The following is a 22281-nucleotide window of genomic DNA, read 5'->3' as shown; positions in this document are numbered from 1 at the left end:
AGCATGAATAATTAATGCAATATACATCAAATTAAGTTGATATGGTACATGCAATGTTTTATTTATATACACTCGCTATGCTATAACGATACAACAATATGTAATATTGTGATGTATATATAAACAAAATAATTCTAGATAAAATTGTTTTTGATTTGTTACTACTTCTTCTATTACTACTACGACAAGTACTACTACAACTAGTAATAATATTATAATAATGCTATATAATCCAGTAGAAAGTGCAGTTATATTGTTGTAAAGGGTTTGTTTTAATGACAGCAGTTGGGCTACTAATATATGAATAGATCATAATGCAAAATTATCTTTAATGTTTGTCATCAAATGTTGTACAAAAAGAAACATGGTACACATGGTACACAACAAAACGGATAGCAGTAGGTTTTAGGGTTCCTGTGTCATCTTGGGGCTAAAAAAAAGAACAACACTTTAAATCTTGTAAGAAATGTCAATTAAACTACGTGTAGGTTGTTTGACCTGACTGGTCCGCCTTACACCGTTATTACGGTAATTTGTAGAGTCGCAAATCAGTAGTCGCTGTCGCACTGCTCCCAGCTAGCACAAGCAAACCAACACACTTCTTACTTCATGCATGATGCCGCTGAACACATAGATGAGTATCAGCACTGTTGCAGCATAGTTTTTTTTGTAAAAACACATTTTCCAAGCTGATAAACTATTTTTCGTATGTGCAGCAGTGGCCATTCTTTTCAAGATGGACAACCGACTGTTAGCTACCAAGCTGCTGTAACGTTAGTAACATAACGTTTAACGATAGCTTCCTTGGACGCTAGGTTAGCTAACGTAACAGACCTGTGGATAAACTGTAACGTACACACGGACAGACAACATGGCAGAATCATTGTCAGGGGTTAATGTTGTTCTGGTTATGGCCTATGGAAGCTTGGTACGTGATGCTACGTTTCTGTTTTAGTTGCTGGCTGATATGTACTCATGTGATGATGCCGACGTTAACCCTGTCCCGTCACGTCTGGTCTTGTGTGCAGGTGTTCGTGCTGCTGTTTATCTTCGTCAAAAGGCAAATCATGCGTTTCGCAATGAGATCCCGCAGAGGACCCCATGCACCCATTGGCCACAACGCACCAAAGGTAAAGTGGATCTCCACTTTTATACGTTTGATTACCTATAGTGTTGCCAAAGAATAGTTGACTACTGTATGTAGCTGCCGTTGGAGCGAGAGTTCACGTGTCTGTGTATTTTCTTCGTGAATTGATTTAGGGTCTGAGGGAGAAGATTGACTCCATGCTGTCCAAGGTCCACGAGATCCGCTTCGAACCTCGTCTCCTATCAGAGGAAGATGACAGGCTGGAGCAGGAATCACAAATCAGTCAGTCACCTTATTCAGCTCATCTTGTTGCCCCCTGAATCTCACGTACACCTAAAGTGCACATATGTGTCACAACATGTGTATTTTATTATGCATTTGTATTTCACAGGTTGCTACAACTACCTGTACAGAATGAAAGCTCTGGATGCCATCCGTGACTCAGGTGAGAAATCAAACGTGACGCTCGGACTCACTGATTTTGCAGGTGCATGCGTTGTTCTTATCATCATCTCATCACATCAACTGAGTCTATTATTCTCACACGCATTATGGTTATTCTCTCTCAAAATCACTCCAACGATTACCTCTTATGGAGAAGCAGCAGTTCAAACAGCTTTTCAGCCGATAATCTCCAATGTTTTTAAAAATGGATTTCTTAAGTCATTCGTTTTTGTATTGATGCATTATACTCAAATACCAAATCATGTTTTTTCTAGTGACCCAATCTTCCCTTGGGAAGTATTGAAGTTTCATCTTTTCTCACCTTCACTTGTGGTTCCTTCCTGTTTGGACCTCAGGGATTCCTCTGCAGGAGATAAGCCGATCTCCCAGTGCGTTCACTGGACGCAACTTCAGGAACTGGCTGCTGGAGTTGCGCAACTCCCACTCTCTGATCAAGAGCAGCCGCAGCCCGCTCATTGGCCGCTTACTCGAAGGCTACGACAGCGCTCGCCATGGGCCTGGGGTGCTTACGAGTGTTTTTTGTGTGTGTGACTGGATGGGTGATGAAAAGAAAATATGAATATAATGGATTTAGCAGTTATGTTGCAGCATGTTACTGATTTGACGTTAACCGTTTCTTTCAGGTGTTTGGGGAAGCTGAGTTTCTCGAATACCAGCAAGCTCTCAACGAACTGGCTGATGTGTAAGTGCTGCTCCACTGGTCCAGACTTGAAACATTGTTGGAGCTTGTGTTTGCTTTCACATGTAATCGTTGCTACTACTACTACTTACACTGCCATTTCATTAGATATCCATGAAGATTATTATGTGTACTAGTATTATTATATATCAGTAACCCCCCTTTTCTTCTCCCCTCCCTCAGGGTGAAAGCCTATTCCAGCACCACCAGCCTGGACCAGCACCATCAGTCCGCAGCCAAGGACCTGACGGGCTCTCCTGTCCGGAGCACTCCCTCCACCATCCAGGTCACCTACCTGCCCTCCACTGGCCAGCGCAGCAAGAGGCCCAAACACTTTCTGGAGCTCAAAAGTTTCAAAGACAACTACAACACCTTGGAGAGCACCCTGTGAGAGATCGCTGCTACAGCTGACTGTCGCAACATGTTTGTGTGGACAAACGGCTGCAACAGCCTGGTGGAGAACATAAAGTTGTAACGTACTGTAACTTTGTTTTCAAGTTGAGCTTTAAAATCCACCCACTAATTGAGTTGGGGAAAACTTCTCCTTTCCGTAAGGTACACAATTTGTCCGATAATTTCAAAGAACTGTCTCTTTTATAACAATTGTTAGAATCTTGCAGTCACAAGGTGGGTTTTTTTCCTCTCATTTCACCTAAGGCCTTAGTTTGTATTTTGGAACTAATGTACATGTCCAGAGGACAAATATGATTGTAGCCCACATGGCAAGGTTTGCGTTGTAATTTTTGTAAAAACAGCAAAGTTAATGGCAAGTCACCTGGATTTGTTTTTCCAAGTCCAAATGTAAATATGAGTGTTTGTACAGATGTAAGATATTTATACGGACCATCATAACTTATTTCATTGATATTGTGTGATTTGTATTTATGTGTGGTTGAACTCTTTCGTGGTTTGAGATAAAAAGCTTTGCAACCAGAGTCTTCATTTTCAGTGTCTTTAATATCTCCACTAGGTGGCAGTACAAGGCTACAGAGTAAAGATGCAACAACAGCGATACAACAAATCAGTCAGATAAACCAGGTGTTTCATTCTATTGAAATAACAGACTGAACTTCAATGTATCTATCTACAGTGTTCACAGTAAATGGGTAGTTTATCAAAACGTACATCCTCGAGTCAAAGTATTTTACAGAAAAACAGCCATACAAACAATGTATAACGATGTCAATAAGTTTGAACAGTTATTAAATATGCAATATTATAGCACAGAACAGGCAGGGTATGTAATAAGGGTGTAAAGGCATCACTTGGCAGAAAAATAAATAAATAACAGCTGTTTTTAATCTCGACCCACCTTTTACATTGAGCTGTTCACACATCTTATTTCTGCATGGGGAAGAAGTGGAGGTGGATACAAAGAAACTTTACTGAACTCTCGCTACTGCCACTGCATCGTTACGACTTGCTGACAAAGCAAATGCTGCACATATTTGTGTCTTTGTATATCATGTAAGAAGTTCAGTACAACTCTTTGCATTGAACAGCTCCTTCCTTGTATCTTTTAAGGATTCCTCCTACCATTGGAACCTAGTCTGAATTCTTCTTTCCTTTTTTACATTCTGTTTGACACCGAAGGGAAGCAGCAAATGTATGCAGAGCAGCCTCAAGGGTAACTGTGGAGGTACTAACCAAAGGACCAATGTGCTTTGTCACCGTGAGGTCTGTTCAGCCAGCTTTTGTTAAATCACTGCAGATCTACATTTTACATACCGGTGGGTGGTTAAATATATATTTGCACTTTATTTTCCATCTGGTCATTCCTTTGGTTGACGCTCCGTTCAGGACTTGATCTCGATGACTTTGATGAACGGGAGGGCCTTGTTGGCGTGTGTCGTTGGTGTGATTATTTTACTGCACAGAACAGGGGAAATAATTGAATGTTTTGAGGTTCATGTGAACATTTGAGTTTAGCATGACTGGCAGACAATACGCCGTCTCAGTAGGAAATCAGCGTTCTTAATGTAAATAATAAAACAAGCAGCTGACCTGTAAACAACCTCTGGCTTCTTCTCAGTGGATGTCGGAGGCTCCTGGCCTGCCAGGAAGTACTCCAAGTGGTCGTGCATTTCTCTGTTCTGCAGACGGAAAGGGGTTAAAGACGTTGCATCGTGTGCAAAGAAGCACCATTGCCGTCACAGAGGAGTACTATGAATGTTTCACATGCAGGACAACTTTTCGGCTTTTACTTGGTTGGAAAAGTGTTGAAGCGTCAGCGAAGAAAGGACAACTAAGAACACACATTATGTACTATATCAAAATGTCAGACGGAAATGAATTCAGATTCCAACTACGAGGCTGCTGACCTCAGCCTCCAGGAAAGCCACCCTCTCCTCCAGATCCCCGATGAATCGATCTCTCTCTTGGATGACAGTCCGGGAGTTCTGCAGCTGTATCACAGAGCAAACGATGAGATATGCTCAGGAGAAACACTTTTCCTACAGGAGCAGACGCGGCATCACTTATTCATGACGAGTGAGTTTTTTGTTGTCACCGCACGTTTCTCCTTGACTTCACTCCTGCACATCAATTACGCTTTATGTGTCCGCCTCCTCAAAATCTAATTTCCTTGTTAATGGCTTCCTGTGCCGTTGTGGGCACCGGAGAGCTCATTATGTGTGTGGGTGTGTGTGTGTGTGTGTGTGTGTCTGTGTGCACCTTGCACTGCTACTCAACCCGTTTGTGTGCATAAGTACCTGTTCGATCATGTGGCGGACTTTCCTCTGCTGACTCTTTAACATGTCGTCAAGGTGATGGATCTTTTCCTTCAGAATGGCCACGTCCTTCTCCAGCTCCTCACACCTGCAAACACACAAATGTGTGAGAAAACTCTGTCAAACTAACAGCAAATGGATGAAGTGTCAAGCCATACATTAACAAAACGACTGAAGTGGAGGTCATGTTAGTTGCCATGATTTGTATTTTACACCCTGGGAAGCAAGTAATCTATTTTAAGATTATATTTGGAGGTATACTGTCTCATGTTAGAAGATGTATAATGAGGATGAATTCAGGGCATCAAACAGTGAAACATAACATTATTGTATACAGTATACAGAGTTTTCCCTTATTTGTACCAATGATTGTACTTTGTCTCATCGCTTTGTTTCTCTTCTCACCTCTGCTCACTCTCCTCCCCTTCCTCCTTGCCTGCTTTGAGCTGCAGCAGCTCTGCCTCCCCTGCCGCCATCTTGTCTTTGAGGTTGCGGCTCTCGATCGCCATGCTTCCCAGCCACCTCTGCAGCTCCTCCACCTGCTGACCCCTCTCCTCCGACTGCTTCTCCGCCGTCTGCAGCTGCTCAGACTGCTCGGCCAGACGAACACCATACTCGTGTGACTCAGCCTGTTAGGAGAGCCACAGCGTAAGACCTTGTTTGGGGTTTTCCTGTAATCAAGTAGTGGCGGATACCATATTAAAGGCTCTGCACACACAAACAATAAGTGTTTTCAATTGCTCTGGCTGATTAGACCTCTGTCACATTGTAGTTGTTTGGGGCTAGCCTACAAATACACCAGATTATCTAAACCACTTCATTTGGAAGTTAAACCAAAAATGAGTGAGGCCATAATCCCTATTGAAAGAGGGACCAACTGTGCACACATCCAGGCAAAATACTCAGGTGTAAGTCAAAAAATACTAAACAGCAGGGCACAAAGGAGGTCTGCACACTCTTAGGCTCCAAATAAATACTTGATTTCTCTTTTGCTATTTGCAAGGCAATGTTTTGATAAACAAGATCCTCCTCAGCCTTTATTATCCCTATTTGCACAACAGTGTTGGAAGTTAAACCAGGGAAGTCTATTAATTCAGTTTAGCTCATTTAAAACCTCTGATTATCTGACTGCTCGTGTTTCCCTGATCCCAGTCATTAACTTTGGGAGTACAGTATTTTGTATAGAGCTGGTTTGTGTAATTGGAAGTGGTATTTCTTACATTGTTGTATATTTGCTCTGATCTTTTCTGCATCACAACCTAAACGTATTTGCTGATGACTTGCAATACAGCTGAATAAAATGACATGTTAGGGTTGAAACTAAAGATGGTTCTACGTCTCTGCCTGTTGTATTAATATAATTGTGCTGTTGCCACTAACTGTAAAGGAGGGTTTTAGTACTAGACCATCAGGACAGTGCTCGACAAATCAGCCTGTGATTAGTCGGTGGGAAGTGTCCCTACATGATCTGACAGATGAATGTGCTGTAGAGCAAAGACCCAAACAGTGGGGGATCACAGGATGAGGGATGAAATCCACAGCTAAGACAGATAATGAGGGCGATTAAAGGAACAAGGCAGCAGCAGAGGAGTGAGTCATAGCCGCAGACAGGAAGGCGCGTCATGTTACTCGTCTCGTGAGACAGACCTGCAGTCTCTCCCTCTCCTCCCGATGCCTCTTCTCCATCTCCTTCAGCTGCACGTACAGACGCTTGGTCGCCTCCCTGAGCCTCACACTCTCCTCCTGATTATCCCCGACCTGAGAGTGCAGGCAGACAGAAAGTGAAAAAATGCACTCTGCATTGCTGTATAATCTGACAGCACTTAGTGTAAATTGACCTTTGGTTACCTACAGACAGGTCACTGGGTATGGATAGCCACAATACCTCCCTGCTCTGACTCTACTGCCCTGGTAGATTATGGTGTCGTGTTACAGGAGATGTTGTGATGTGCCGAGTCTAGAATAATGCATGGGAAATACAATATTGTGTGTGTGTGTGTGTGTGTGTGTGTGTGCGCGCGCTATTAGTCAGGCTGTAAGTGAGCCCTTCGCTGCGCGTGTGGTAAGTTTTGTTATGAGCTTCAGAGAGTCTGGCACCGTTGTGTTCGGAGCAGCAGGCAGTTGAATTGTCTGAGTGCGAAACAGCTGGAGAGCCAGACATTTGTTCCATAATGGATGTCATGCCTGTCACTTAAATACGCATTTGAAAGCATTCAAACTAGTTTCAGCTGAAATTGTTTTCCGCTATTCCCCGTGGTTTATTCACATTAAACTGATGAATGATCAGATTATAAAAGCAAGCACAGCAAACATCAGTTAGAGACGGCGGTATTGTTTTAGGCTCACCTGAGCGTCTGACTCAGTGGGAACCGTGTTGACGTTGCTGACAGCCGGTTGGCTGCTGGACAGGTTGACTCTGAAGCCATTGGCTGGATACTGAAGAGGAGAGCAGCGGTTGGTTAGTGGAGTTCGGGCTTTAGTTCTCCTTTCACTCGCACAATGTACAACTACTAGAGTGGCCCAGACAGATCACAGCACTGCAACTTGAAGCAAACACAACACATTGAGAAACACTACAGTTAATGTTCTGATGCATCGTGTTCTTGTTGCTTTTCGTTCATTGACCAAACAGTTATTCGTCTACCTGTTTCAGCCCAACATTCATCAAAACGTCTTCATGTTTGATGCAGACGGCGTGTACCTTGTTGTTGTTAGCGTTCTGCCTGGCGGCCATCTGCTCTCTCAGAGTCTTCAGACAGTACCTCACCTAGTAACAAAAACACAAAACAAATATTGTTCTGTGCCGAAACGTTTCCTATGCCCTTCCCCTTATTCAACCCGGAGACACACGCGCTCAGATGTTCTCCAGTCGCACACTGACCTCCTGAATCTGCGACACCTCGTCCGTCATCATTCTGAGCCTCTCCGCCGCCTCTAGACGGGGTTCGAGATAAACCTGGAAACCACAATGACAGGAGTGTGTTGGATGAAACGGGTGAGCACACAAATACTTTCAATGAGCATGGATAGGTGGACTGGCTCGCACATGCATACAATTATAGGAACAAACACCAAAACAAGCTCACGTACCTTTATGACTTCAATTTGTTCTTCTGTGGGAGTGATTGCTGTTTCTTCCTGCTCCTCTGGTTTCTGTGGCAGCACTACTGCAATGCTGCTCTCCTAGATTCAGTAAAAGAAATAAAAAGTTGTGCTTTCGTTCAATCAGTAAACAGCACAACAAAAATGTTTTCCTCTTTGATTTTGTACCTTGTTGCTGTGCCGCTCCGAGGTGCAGCCTGACTGATGCTGACCTTGTAGAGTGAGTCTACGCCGCCTGCATCGGACCTGAAATGAAAGATGAGGGAACAACAGAAACTAGATGACTAAATGGAGCTGTGGGGATTTTGAGAGAAACAACCAATGAAGAGAAAGAAGAGAGGTTTAAAATGATTGTCATCAGGGAGAAAGAAAACTTCCCCATACTGAAGTTCCTCTGTGGATGCCACACTGTTTGACTACAAGGCCTAGCAACCGACACAGACGAGACATTTCCATTGCATCCTCCGGGGAGGGGGGAGGGGGGGGGGGGGGGGGGAGTCTGGTGGTTATGACCAAACAGTCCGGTCTGCTCACTGGATAAAATGAAACCAGTCCGGACTAAAAACAGCATGAGTGGTGAGTCACTCTCCATTCAACTTAGACATAAAAACAGATCATGTGAGAATTGTCTCATACAAGCTTCGACAACTTCACTTTAACAAAAACTAAGTCTTAATATAAAATAACGACACACTCACTAGTCTGTGTTCATCCCCACAGGATGGGGGTTTATTCTAAGCGCCGGCTTCTCTTGTTGCCTTAATTAGTGACACAAAATGATTCCTGATAAAATGGAGACACCCCTGATAGTAAATGTAGGCTTTCACTGGAGGTGCATGTTGCTCTATGTTACGCAAAGCTATTTAGACGAAGATCACATCAAAATCCAGTGCTATGGATTTGTTTCATGTTGTAGAACTTTATTTGTCGAGAGCGTTTTAGATCATCCACTGCAAACGGCCTAATGCACACATTAATAGAGTACATAACGTTCCAACACGTAAAATGTTCCTGAACTGTGACACAAAACACGTTATTCCGATTTTATGTTTGTGACAAACAAATAGTCCAGTAGATAGTGAATAAATTACACAGCAGGATGGGAAGCTAAAAATAAATTTGCAGCGTATCTCAATTTAAAAGCTGAAATGACAATTGACATCAGTTAACAGTCAAATTAAAAGCCCTTAAACTCAGCTGGTCCTTTTTTTACCAGACATTTTTTTACGAAGCAAATACTTGCTTAATCCTCCTCGGCAACACCTATTTAAGTAAGTGGAGGTATGGCTCAATACATATTGTGTAGCTTTTCCTCTGAATGTGCAAGGAAAACAAACCATTTGGCTCTTTGACAAACTAATTCCAGTTTAGCTGGAGGATAAAAGTCCAGGTACAGCAGAGTTATGTAACATAGCTGATCGTTATCACCAACTCACGCTGAAGCCTGGCCTCTATGTGGTGTTATGCGTTTGTATGCATGCATGTGTGTGCATGTACGTGCTCATATGTATGTGTGTCGCTTATATGGGACCTGTTGTTGCTGTTGTGTGCCTCCACCATACAGCGCATGAGGAGAAGAATGAATGGATTTTATCAGTCATTACAGAATTATAAAAACTCTTAGGCTCGTTTACTTTGTGGCGCTGCAGTGGGTGCTGTCATCCTCAACATCAGTGGCCATAATTCAACTTGGTGTGGGCGTCAGCTACCAAGTAAATTAGATCGCAATCAGATCAAATGGCCCATAATCTATCAGCCAAAAGCAAAGAAGAAACACAAACAAAATGTCCTGTCGATGATTGTACTGTGATTACCTTAATTCCTTTGATTTCATTTTAAATCTTAGTCTAAAAGACTAAAAAATGGGAATAGGAAGGAATACTAGATAGATAGGAGAGTTTATTTGAAGTTTTCTTTTTTTATTCTGCAGAATACAGCTGCACTCACTGGTGTCAAACTAGTGGAAACTGAAGCTTCGCTCACAAAAATGTGTTTTTTCCAGGACTGGCTATTTTTTACACACAAAAAAAGCATAAAAAGCATGTCTCCCTGTCTGAAATCCAGCTAAAGGACCTCAAGAAGTACTTGCTCTGTAACATCCCATGTTTTAATGTCGTCTTGTTTGGTCGATATCACCCAGTACTGTCATGCAGCACAGTGATTCATGCACACCATCATAAAGACGCTTTACACACCTGCAATTGCCCCCTGTGAGAATGACACCTGTGATGTAAGTGCAGGGATGATAAAGAGCCACTGACACGTACTCTACATACCGCAGTCTATCGTTAATGAAGTGTGATGGCAGCGCTGCAATAATACCTTCAGTAGTGACACCTGAGCCTGACTATGAGAACGTTCAAAGTATTCTAACCGGAATAAAACATTTTGCAAAGTTTAGATTTAGTTTCATGCTCGATAGCTTGTACCACCAGAGAGCAAACTTCATTCATTCAGTCACCCCTTCACCCATCCAGCAGTCATGCGCACACACATTAAGTGCCAGTAAGTGGTTGAATGTTACAGCTCTATGTGACAACTTGGCAACTTGGCAACACCCTGCTGTATAACTGCAGTCTGATACACTTTTGATAATATCAACAATCATGTGATGCCTCTTGCCTGCAGATCATGATAATATCTTGAAAACTGGGCGGAATGGCACCACTGTTGTTTTTATCATCTCTGTTCAATAGAAGTAGAATGCATTGTAACATCCTGTTGGATTCAACTACCACAAAAGTTACTTTTACTGTGTGTGTCTGTAAGTTATATATCTCGATATGAGAACTTTTTATTGTTTTGTTGTTCTGTGTTTTTATGGTTTTAAAAGTGTGTGTGTGAACATGCCTCCCATGTCGACACACATACAGTAACTTATGGCTTAAGGTCAAAGAAGAGCGACCCGGCACGTCACATGCGACTACTTACGTAAGCGACCGGTTAGCTGCTTTGCATGCAAATGGTTTTGCACGAAGGGCAGATATTTGTTGTGTTGTTGCGACGCCGGAAAACCATCACAGTCAAGGTAGTGACAGGCAGGCCGACATTTCATTCTGTGATCAAAGGGAGCGACAGCTTGAGGGCTTCCCACAGAGGATCGCGGCACAGAGACGCACTGGGAGCTGGTTACTGTACACAGAAACATAGCGTCCTGCTCCTCACCGCACGCTAGTCCATTGACAAGTGCCCGCCACTCATCCACATAGCTTCAAAGTATAAGCACGTCTGAAGAATAGTTTACACATAATGATCGGCTTTTTCATAAAAGTACATTGTAGGCAGATCACAGGTATATTTTGGTTCCCAGAATGCAAATGAACCTTTAATAGTGCCAACCCCTTGTGTCAAGCTTTTTCATGTGCTGTACTGAATGCCTGTGAGGAGTTTCCTCTTTCACAGAGGAAAATGCCTGCGACAGCAGCTTAGGACAAACAAAACAAATACTGGAAACTGCAATGCTGCCAGTATAAGATCATATTGTGGTGAGCGCAGACACCGAGCGCTGAGCGCCAAGGCAATCTCTGCTTATTAAACATTGTCACCACAAAAAAAAATCTGAAAAAAGATTGCAGAGGTAAACTGCACAGCACCATGACAACAGTCCAAACCAATACATATGAACTGCTCCGACAAAAGGTGCTCATTAGGTGTCATTACGGGCAAATGGAATGTGCATGCCGTCATGTTCCAAGGTAGAACAATGAGTCAGTGCATACTTGTGTGAGCCTGTCCAACAATTCACATAATTAGCAACTGGTAACTGTTAAGTCCTGACATCACAGCTCCTACATTCATGTATTGACACGAAAAACAGACTGTCAGCAAATGTGCGCGAAGAATATGTACGTAAACAGGTTGTGCTTTATGAATAAAGTTATTATTATTATGCTGAATACATCTTACACTTTGTACTAATCCACTAGGCTTGTCCATGTAGCTCAGCAAATGCTTAATTTCCATTTGTTTGTAATTCCTGGGAAGAGTCAGTGACGTTAACTGAGGTGTTCAGCTGTTGTTCCATTACAGTTAATTGATTCTCCCTCCGAACTATACATCCTCGTTGTCACAGTCTCATGAATCAAATGATAAAGATCAAAAGACAAACATGTCCAGCATAACACTGAGCAGAAAGATTTCTACTGGGAAAACTATGCAACATCAAATGAATGTATCACAAAGGAACCTCCTACAGTAATATTGTTTCCACGCAGACACAAATAATCCAAACTGTTTCTGTATTTCATGTACTTCAGGTCATGAATTTGATCAAAACGACGAGACAGTTATGATGAGTGAGTTTTATCATAACATTCATGTTCTGTGCTGCCAGTAACCTCCACGATCAGCGCTTCTCTTTAAACAGTAGGTATGGTGGTCAAAACAGCGCTGCCTTATTTAACAGCAAGCCTCTAAAAGTGAGTCCAAATGAGTGTCCACATACCAAGTGAAATCAAACTATTTTACCTCTACTGGAGTGAAACACTAGAGACAAAAACAATGCAACGGGCGCACATAACGTGTTGAAGTAAGCTATCGGGTAAGTTATCTGCCACTGGATCATTTCTCAGGTCAGCTCTTCTGAGGGAGACTCTGTTTTCTGTCTCTAGTGTCCTGCTTCTGTCCTGTGAGATAAGGAGGGCCGCACAGTGCGATAGCTACACATGTTTTACTCCTCTTTGACTTATATTTAAGCAAATAAAGGTAAAGTGCAATAAGGCTGCAACTAACTACTGTTTTCATTGTCAGTTCATTTGCAGATTGTTTTCTTGATAAACTGATGAATGGTTTCGTCAATAAAATGCCAGAAATTGTGAAAAATGCCCATCATTATTTCCTAAAACTTAAAAGTACGTCATCGGATGTCTTATTTTCCCCCGACTAACAGTCCCAAACACAGAGATGTATCGTTGACTATAAGATAAAGAAAAGACTGCAAATCCTCACAATTGAGAGGCTGAAACTGGGTCATGTTTGACATTTTGCTGGAAATGACTTCAACAATAAATCGACTCAGCAAAATATGACAATTAATGTTATATTTATTGACTTAAATGATCGACTAATAGTAAAAAAAAAAAAGAGTTAAGTACCGTAGATGCACAATATGTACAATAAAAGAACAGGGTAGCACAGAGTAGAGCACACAATGTGTTTTAAAGTAGAGCAAAGACCTGAAGAGGAGTAGAGCAGAGTAGACCTGAAGAGGAGTAGAGCAGAGTAGACCTGAAGAGGAGTAGAGCAGAGTAGACTTGAAGAGGAGTAGAGCAGACTTGAAGAGGAGTAGAGCAGAGTAGACTTGAAGAGGAGTAGAGCAGAGTAGACCTGAAGAGGAGTAGAGCAGAGTAGACTTGAAGAGGAGTAGAGCAGAGTAGACTTGAAGAGGAGTAGAGCAGAGTAGACCTGAAGAGGAGTAGAGCAGAGTAGACCTGAAGAGGAGTAGAGCAGAGTAGACTTGAAGAGGAGTAGAGCAGAGTAGACTTGAAGAGGAGTAGAGCAGACCTGAAGAGGAGTAGAGTAGACTTGAAGAGGAGTAGAGCAGAGTAGACTTGAAGAGGAGTAGAGCAGAGTAGACCTGAAGAGGAGTAGAGCAGAGTAGACCTGAAGAGGAGTAGAGTAGACTTGAAGAGGAGTAGAGCAGAGTAGACCTGAAGAGGAGTAGAGTAGACTTGAAGAGGAGTAGAGCAGAGTAGACCTGAAGAGGAGTAGAGTAGACTTGAAGAGGAGTAGAGCAGAGTAGACTTGAAGAGGAGTAGAGCAGACTTGAAGAGGAGTAGAGTAGACTTGAAGAGGAGTAGAGCAGACTTGAAGAGGAGTAGAGCAGACTTGAAGAGGAGTAGAGCAGACTTGAAGAGGAGTAGAGCAGACTTGAAGAGGAGTAGAGCAGAGTAGACCTGAAGAGGAGTAGAGTAGACTTGAAGAGGAGTAGAGCAGACTTGAAGAGGAGTAGAGCAGACTTGAAGAGGAGTAGAGCAGACTTGAAGAGGAGTAGAGCAGAGTAGACCTGAAGAGGAGTAGAGTAGACTTGAAGAGGAGTAGAGTAGACTTGAAGAGGCGTAGAGTAGACTTGAAGAGGAGTAGAGCAGACTTGAAGAGGAGTAGAGCAGACTTGAAGAGGAGTAGAGCAGACTTGAAGAGGAGTAGAGCAGACTTGAAGAGGAGTAGAGCAGACTTGAAGAGGAGTAGAGCAGAGTAGACTTGAAGAGGAGTAGAGCAGAGTAGACCTGAAGAGGAGTAGAGTAGACTTGAAGAGGAGTAGAGCAGACTTGAAGAGGAGTAGAGCAGACTTGAAGAGGAGTAGAGCAGACTTGAAGAGGAGTAGAGCAGACTTGAAGAGGAGTAGAGCAGAGTAGACGTGAAGAGGAGTAGAGTAGACTTGAAGAGGAGTAGAGTAGACTTGAAGAGGCGTAGAGCAGACTTGAAGAGGAGTAGAGCAGACTTGAAGAGGAGTAGAGTGAAGTAGATTAGAGGAGATAATATCTCTGACACTCGGGTATCCAGGCACAAAGAAAAACGCAGCTCATCGATACTGCATTAGAGCTGCAGCTAATATGAAAACAGTCAGTTACACATCCGTCCAACGTGACTCATGTTAACGATTTGGAGTGTCTGGGCTACAAGAGCATCCTCATACCAGTCAGTGGCCTCCCACAATCAATACACGACCATCCAATCCCAGCTATCGAGCCACAAGCTCCTCCATGACTGCTGTCGGAGATGAGATCATTGCTGTGCTCAGCTGTACTACAGGCTGACTGAAACTGCAGAACATACAACAATTCAACCAGACACAGCATGTGCTAAAGCTTTTCTAACAAGCTGAGAAAGTAGAACGGTGGATCATTGTTTGCACCAACACCAGCATCTACATTCCTTTCCCAAGTGCCAACAGAGATCACAGCAAAGCGTGAAGTCCATCCATCTCTGAGTGCAGTCACAACAAAGTACTTTTATTACCGAGCAACACGTCATGATAAGAAAAACCATAAAACACTTTAAACACGGTAACGTGCTGATATCAGCGAGTCCTGCTCTAAACCATCGCACATGTTAGTTATAAACTCTTCCCTTCTGATTAATACCAACGGTACGTGTCACAAATAGAACAAGACTGAGTCACTGTTGAAAGGTAACTGACAGATGGGAAGAGACTCTGAAAAGTTTTAAAGTTGCATTTTGTCTTGACAAACTCCATGGCAACATTTGCATTCAGATGGTGAATGAAATGAAGATGAACGCACTGATTCAGATGGATGTTTGATACTTAAAAGTATATACAAAAAGAGACATAGTGCCTTGCATGATGTATACATCATGCTCATCAAATGAAGGGGAAACTAATGTCTCTTATGTGTATGATATTTATAAGTATCTCTTTGGGCTGATCTAATCTGTGTGTGGGAAACTAGCCCTTTATTTTTTAGTATGACAACTCCACAATGAAGACATGAATCATAAAAGCAAACACTGTAACGAAGCAGACAAAAATACACCCGCACAGTACCATCATGCACTTCCCCCTGTACGAACCTAAAAAGCAAACCCTTTACTTTATCCCTCTGATATCTACCTGGGCAGACGAAGCTGTCGGGGACTCTTCCCAGTGATGTTCGGGCAGCTGTGATCCAGACCGTCTGTGTCTTTGTGACTAAGAGCGTGGGAAGCCCCGGACGTCTTGCCTCGCATGGCTGGGTGAGGCTCCGCCAGCTGCCCAGCCCTTTTTTCCCTCCAGATTGTTCTCCAGTCAGAGCGCTACAGTGCCAGTCCAAGGAGGCACATGGTTGCTATAGCCTCCCCTGCAGGACTGCAGTGCCAAATACACACAGAACGAAGGGAACATTTGTCTGATTGGATAATAAACCGTCCAGAGCACAGAGGTTTGTTGACGGTGAATCTAAACTGCATGACAGTTTGAAAGCCATCTTTATAGTTTGATAATCAGACTGAAATTACTTTTTATTTTATTCGGAGGTCTGGAACTAGGCTTTTATCTTTATCAAACAGTCAATGAGAAAATGAGTGACTATGTTCAACTATCATACTTAAGCGTAGCCTAAATGTATGCAAATATACACTGATACATAACTTCGCCGGACAATAAGTGATCAATGGATAAAATGGTGGGCTGAAGATGGCTTCATTTATCTGGTACATGGTGACAGTGGTAGGTAGCAGCACTGAGAGGAATGTGTGGTGCGAGTTTTATAAGAGAGATGAATGAAGTGTCAACAGTCACTGGCACGTTGTGTGTGTTTAGTGTCAACAAAACTGTGCAAACAAAAGTCAAATGCCACAGTCCAAATATGTTCATACTTGCATGTGTACGTCCATGTGTCTCTGACTACCTGAAACTCAAAACGTTGAACTTCCAGCATTGAAAAGATCTTAAATTTAATGTTTTTTTCGTTACAATTTGAAGTGTTATAGGGCTGCAACTAAATGATTCTCAAAATATTAAAATGTCAATATGTTGTTGTTTTTTAAGTTGATGATTCATTGTTTTGTCTGGAGCCGTAATGATCAATGAATAATCGATCCACTATTTGGATATTCATTCTACCAAATTACATACTTTTTTAAAGAAAAAATACCCAAATGTTCTGATTTCAGCTTCTCAAATGTTCATATGTGTTCCTTCGGCTTTCTTAATAGTAAATTGAATATCTTTGTTTTGGACTGTTGGTCTGACATAACAAGACATTTGAAGAGGTGACATTTCGGGAAATCATGGTGGGAATTTTCACCATATTCTGACATTTTATAGACCAAACCATTTTTCGATCAATGAAGAAAAAATGGCCATCATTATTTCACAGTTCAAGGTGAAGCCTTCAAATTGCTTGTATTGTCAGACCAACAGTTCAAAACACAAAGGCATTAAAGTCATAAATATGTAAAAAAAAGAAAAGAAAAATCACCTTTGAGAAGAACAATTGAATGTTTGACTGTTTTAATGATAAATTGGTTTCCGAAATGATTGTTCATTAAGTTGACTTAGTCTCTTCACTAGCCTATTCTAAATGTATGACCTTGTGTCTCACATACAGTGTACCTCACATTGTTTTATTTTGCATGCTTCTTTACACAGAGAGCAGACTTTCAATTTGTGCACGTAAACGTCCTGTTATGCATCACGTTATAGAGCGCTGCAGGGATGAGTCCTGAATCCTGGCTCCCTCGTCTCTAAGTGGGTTTTTGGTTAGATGCCTGAAATGTGGTCTGTGGTTAACATAAGCTTCAGAGATTTTAATGTTGTGTTCTAGGGTATAAAATACAGTAGATACCCCTCTCGAAAATGTGGAAGCTTTAATGCGTCTTAAAAAACGTGGTTGCTGACAAGTGGCTAAATGAGACTGAAAAATGACATCACGCCAACTAGTCCGCCGTTCCAGCCTCGTTAAACTCGCACTGACGTGGAGTTTCTTTATAGCCTCACATTAGCTTTTTACTTCTGCTAATTGCATCGACTCTTAAAGAATCATAAAAGTGGTGTTCATTTGTGAAGATTATCTTGCTGAACAAAACATATATAAATAAATCCAATGGAAAAATCCCATTGGCTTCTTGTCAAGAAAACCAGGGCGATACTAACTTGCGTCAGCACTCGATTTATATTTTGTTGTTTATCCTTTTGTTTATATATACGCGCAGTGCAAACATGCCATTTAACAACGTCAGTGTCACACACAAAAGGCTCAGACTGGATCTCTCTTAAGCAGCCATGTGAGTAAACCCTACAGTTGACAAAAACCCACAACAATCCAGCTGAGCCATTTCAATAACCTTGTCATTGTAGCTCTTCCCAGCGTGGTCTCACGCTATGAGAGAACACATCGACTTCAATGTAATTTGTCAAGATCCGGAAAATAAGTATTTAACTCCTAAATTGTGTGTAAGTGGGAGGAAATAGGTTTCCCGATGGAAATCGTGGTTTGCAGAACTGAAGGCAAACAAGGTCAACGTTGATGTTTACAGAGCACGCGACTCAAGACAAGAACAAAATGCTCCTTAGCCACCTCAGACAGTGTCATTGCTGTGTAAACGGACCAGTGAACTGAAGTCAAGTTCATTTGTACAGAGCCATTAATCACTAACTTCACTTACAGCCAATGAAATGAAATGAAAAGCCTACTCAAATCATATTTTTTTTCATTTTAGTTTTGTTGAAGCACAGTCAGAGCCCATCAAAGCTGAAAACTGCCAGAAATGCATTTGGAAGATGTGTTTTTATTTTAGGCATGACTGTGTATTTCTACTCTTCCTGCCAGATCTCTGTAGAAACAAAGGATCTGTCCATTCATGCCAACATCCTGGTTCTGAATCATGTGCCATTGTGACGGTACATACCTATTGACTCAATGGCTTAGTGCTATGAATTACTTTAACACAATAAAAAGTAATGTTTCACCTTTCATTTGACAATTCTTATTCATGCCACTTGGAAAATATCCATTCCACTTTGGTATCGACAAGTAAGTGTATGATGAAAAGTTAACACTGTGCAACAAACTGTGGAAAAGCAGGTTTGTCTCGATGACATGAGATTGGTCAAAGAAAAATAAACATTATTTGACTTCACTTGTTTCGACATATCGATTCATTCTCATATCAAGTTACAGTCGGCTATGCTGTGAAGGTATACTGGTGTACTTTTCCTTTCTGAGCACACACATTAAAATACAGGCTCCACACAGATTCTTCAAAGGCACAAAGTGGGAGAACATGCAAGAGGTGTTTGTTTTAGGACACACAATAAAATCCAGCTTGCCATGGCATTACTTGTGTCTTTGTCAGAGTATAAAGGTATATCAAGGAATTAACGTGCCTTTTAAATTGCAGTCATTTGATTTAAACTACGCCACACCTTCAGGCATTAAATGACAATTTATACCATTAGAATGATGCTCAAGCTCGAGGCTCCTGTCTGTCTACAGAGTACAACTTAAAAACACTTAAGTTTGTAATGACGAAGAAGGACAAGTGTTGGATATGATTCAAACTCTTAGAAAAATAAAATCAAAAGAACATTTTGCTTTCACATGTAAAATGTGACAGCATTGTATGAGACAATGTATTTAGACATGTGTTTGTTGAAAAGTGAATTTCTGCTTTTCAAATGTCTCACAGGGATCATAAACATTTATTTCATAGGTTACATTCTGGAGACAGTCAGTTAGCGCACATTAGCCCGTCTATCACAGCTGTGCGCAGTACTAAAGTGAACCACGTTCGTCCAGCAGTAATACAGGGAACATAAAGTGGGACTGAGTAACCACAAACGTATTTTTGACTCCCGTAGACACATTTAAGTTGAGTTCAATCGGACAGTGATTCAACTATCTCTTTAATGAAACATGTAAGTTGTATGCATCACTCACGGTAGCTCTGTTGTCCTCTTCTCCATTCCCCTCAGTCCGCCTCGCGCCGCCGCTCATCTTGTCAGTGGAAAGACGAGCCCACACATAACAGTGAAGAAGCAATTACAGCTGTGGAGAGTTTCTTTTCTGTCCTATCGTTTACAACTTTACATGTCGTCCTCTTCGCAAAAACTGTTGTCAGAACTTTTCAGCAAAGAGTGAAGAGACAGCTGGCGCGTGTCCCGCTGCGTTGCCTGTCTGTGCAGCACAGGTAGTGAAGTTGACCGCTGCAGGTCTTCAACATGCCTGCGCCTCATTCACATGGAATGCACTGAATCATAATTCAGGATAAGCAGAAAGCCTGTCAGCACTTTTTCCTTTACTGGTTTAGATTTTGATCTTTTTTAAACATTTCAATAATTTCTAATCATTCTTCAGTCATTTTCTTATCGTGTAGCCTATCTGTTCTGTTCATAAACATTTTTGCAAACTCAAGGTTAAAGAAGGCTACTTTAAAGCTGTAACTGTCACGAATTCCCCTTCATATTAGTTTATTTTCATCCCGTCTGCTTATTTGACCAACTCTCCTGTCATTTCAGATCCTACCATGCACACCCGATCATCTCTCCTTCCCCTCACCTGGTCCTCCACACCCATCTCACCTGCTCCCATTCCCTCATTAGCCCTCACTATTTAGGTCCCTTCACTTGCACTTGTTCTCTGCCAGATTGTCTTGTGTGTCTCTGCCAAGCTCTCCAGTGTGACATATCGTACTATTCTGATCTGCCTGTTCCGACCCTGCCTGCCTGTTTTCTCGACCTTGGATTTGTTTGCCTGTTGGACTGACCTCCCGGTGTTGACCCTGCCTTTACCAAGTAAAGAAACCTTTACCTGAATCTTGTCTCCGAGTTGTGCTTTTGGGTTCTAGTATCTGTAATCCTTACAGGAGCTGATGGATTGAGGATATAGTTTTTGTTTGTTTGTTTTTTCTGTCACTATATTTGTGATCAATTTAATGTAACCTTGTATGGTCTTAATGTCTTCCCTTATCTGATCTTATTGTTTAATATTGTACTACTTAATTCAACGTGTATAGTTCATATTAGAACATTTATTTTGGTAGGCAGTATAGGGAGTGGGCAGTAGGACCAAAACAAGCAAGCTTTACATATTTGGAACAGGTCATTTATTGTTGCCTAAAATGCTTCATATTGATAACACGCTGTGAGAGTGGGAAGAATAAATCCAAATCAAACATTTATATTTATCCTGGGGATCTATAGGGATGGTAATGACTGATGCACTCAAATAAACTGTGTCTGACCTCAGAAGTTGCTGATGCCTCCATTCGGCAGACATCTGGTGCGAGTGCTACTGAAAAACAGCATTCTGTCCTCAGTAACCTGCCTGATCTTCTTCCAGATTGATCCCATATGCAGTCTCTCCTCATCTGTCTTGCTTCAACAAATTCTGTTCAAGCTCTCCCCAATTTTCAAGCAACATCTCGTGTCAGCACCAGGAATCTGCAGTAGCTGTGATCTGCCTCCCATGCGCTGCAGCTAATTCAGTGCCAGAGCTGCAAATAGGATGTAGTCCTGTTTAATAACAGTCCGGTCACATGTCAGACTGCCCTGTTGCCACTTACACTTGCTTACTATCCTGTTAGGCCTATGGATGAACTCATTTGAACACATTTTTAGGGCATGAAGAGTGACACAACCCAGAGAAAGTGTCCTACTGTCAGCATTTGACAATGTTGCTGACAGGGTGAGAACGTCGTGATCTTTGTTGAATAACGGATCAAACCAGTGAGGAAAAAAGTAGTGCACTAAACAGAGTTTTGGTAAAAATGTAAGTTTACAATGTTTGATTTTATTTAACACATTTAATCAACAGTAATCCATCGATATGCTATGAGCATAGATTCAAGCTGACACATGTCTGTTTAACTTCTGTTTAAGTGCCGACAGACTGTAGTTTCCTGTTGTTACTTGCTTATCGGTTTAGACAGGTGTGGCATAAAATGAAAGACCAGAGTCTGTTCATGTAATTATCTTTTAAATCTTTGTTTCAAACACAACTTCCATTATTTTAGGAGCGGTTTGTCTTGTGACACCCAAACAAAAGTATTCACTTTGTACACATCAATGGAGTTCAATAACCTGCAGTAAATATAGCACATCTGCATTGTGTGAGGCACCTATCGGGTTGAATAGACTACCGGCAAGAATGACACAAACTCAAAAGGCAGCTCATTTTGGAAAGCCCAGTCCAAAGTAAACATGCACTACCACTATGATGCGGCCTTTGTTCGATGAGCAGCCACCTTTGTATACTGTGAGGGTGATTTTAAACCAAATCTTTTCCAGTGAAAGAGTCGAATGTCATGGATTAAATCATGCAAAATTCCTCCGTTTAACATTTTGGACAGTGTTTGACATTTGTTTACGCATCATGTATTTAAACACCACTAACAGTGCAGGTAATTAGTAATTATATGACACGCCACAGACACGCTCCATCACTAATTGCCTGCACTGATCTGGACCTAATTAGACACTTGGTGTCCCTGATTGATGGAAATGTACGGACATCACATTGAAAACATATTCATGGATGTCGTGGATGCCATTTTAAAAAGAAACGGAAACTTTTGAGAAACTTGAAGGAAAGTCCCAAGTATGGGAAACGACAGAAGAGAAGGTGAGCTAAGGACAAAGACAGGAGGGTTGGATGAGGTGGAGTCTTGAATACTGCTTGATGTCTTTCGTAATAACAGTGAACCAACTAAGGATTACACACCGTATGTCTAAGGGGGGGGGGGGGAGTCAGCCAGAGCTAAAAGAACATGCGAAAGACTTG

The 22281-nt window shown here is 41.8% G+C and overlaps 2 protein-coding genes across 2 annotated transcripts; one reads left to right on the top strand and one right to left on the bottom strand.

Annotated features, from left to right (window-relative positions):
* The first annotated feature begins 563 nt into the window (after positions 1–563).
* Positions 564–3166, top strand: LOC306791407 (protein C1orf43 homolog). Its single transcript, XM_079288104.1, has 7 exons — positions 564–928; positions 1029–1130; positions 1261–1369; positions 1479–1532; positions 1888–2054; positions 2176–2234; positions 2415–3166. Exons 1-7 carry the CDS (start codon positions 872–874, stop codon positions 2620–2622), a joined length of 756 nt encoding a protein of 251 aa, XP_079144230.1. The 5' UTR covers positions 564–871; the 3' UTR covers positions 2623–3166.
* A 23-nt stretch (positions 3167–3189) lies between these two features.
* tuft1b (tuftelin 1b) lies at positions 3190–19636 on the bottom strand. Its single transcript, XM_079288103.1, has 12 exons — positions 19441–19636; positions 8231–8308; positions 8051–8143; positions 7842–7916; positions 7662–7727; positions 7307–7396; positions 6608–6718; positions 5366–5589; positions 4943–5048; positions 4553–4636; positions 4236–4324; positions 3190–4100 (listed from the first exon to the last, which is right to left on the bottom strand). The coding sequence occupies exons 1-12, from the start codon at positions 19495–19497 to the stop codon at positions 4028–4030; spliced, it is 1146 nt and encodes a 381-aa protein (XP_079144229.1). The 5' UTR covers positions 19498–19636; the 3' UTR covers positions 3190–4027.
* Positions 19637–22281: the final 2645 nt, after the last annotated feature.

This window comes from Melanostigma gelatinosum (assembly GCF_949748355.1).
Source record: "Melanostigma gelatinosum genome assembly, chromosome: 17".
Taxonomy (NCBI): domain Eukaryota; kingdom Metazoa; phylum Chordata; class Actinopteri; order Perciformes; family Zoarcidae; genus Melanostigma; species Melanostigma gelatinosum.
The sequence above is the reverse complement of the archived record's forward strand: the minus strand, read 5'-3'. Positions and strand labels throughout refer to the sequence as shown.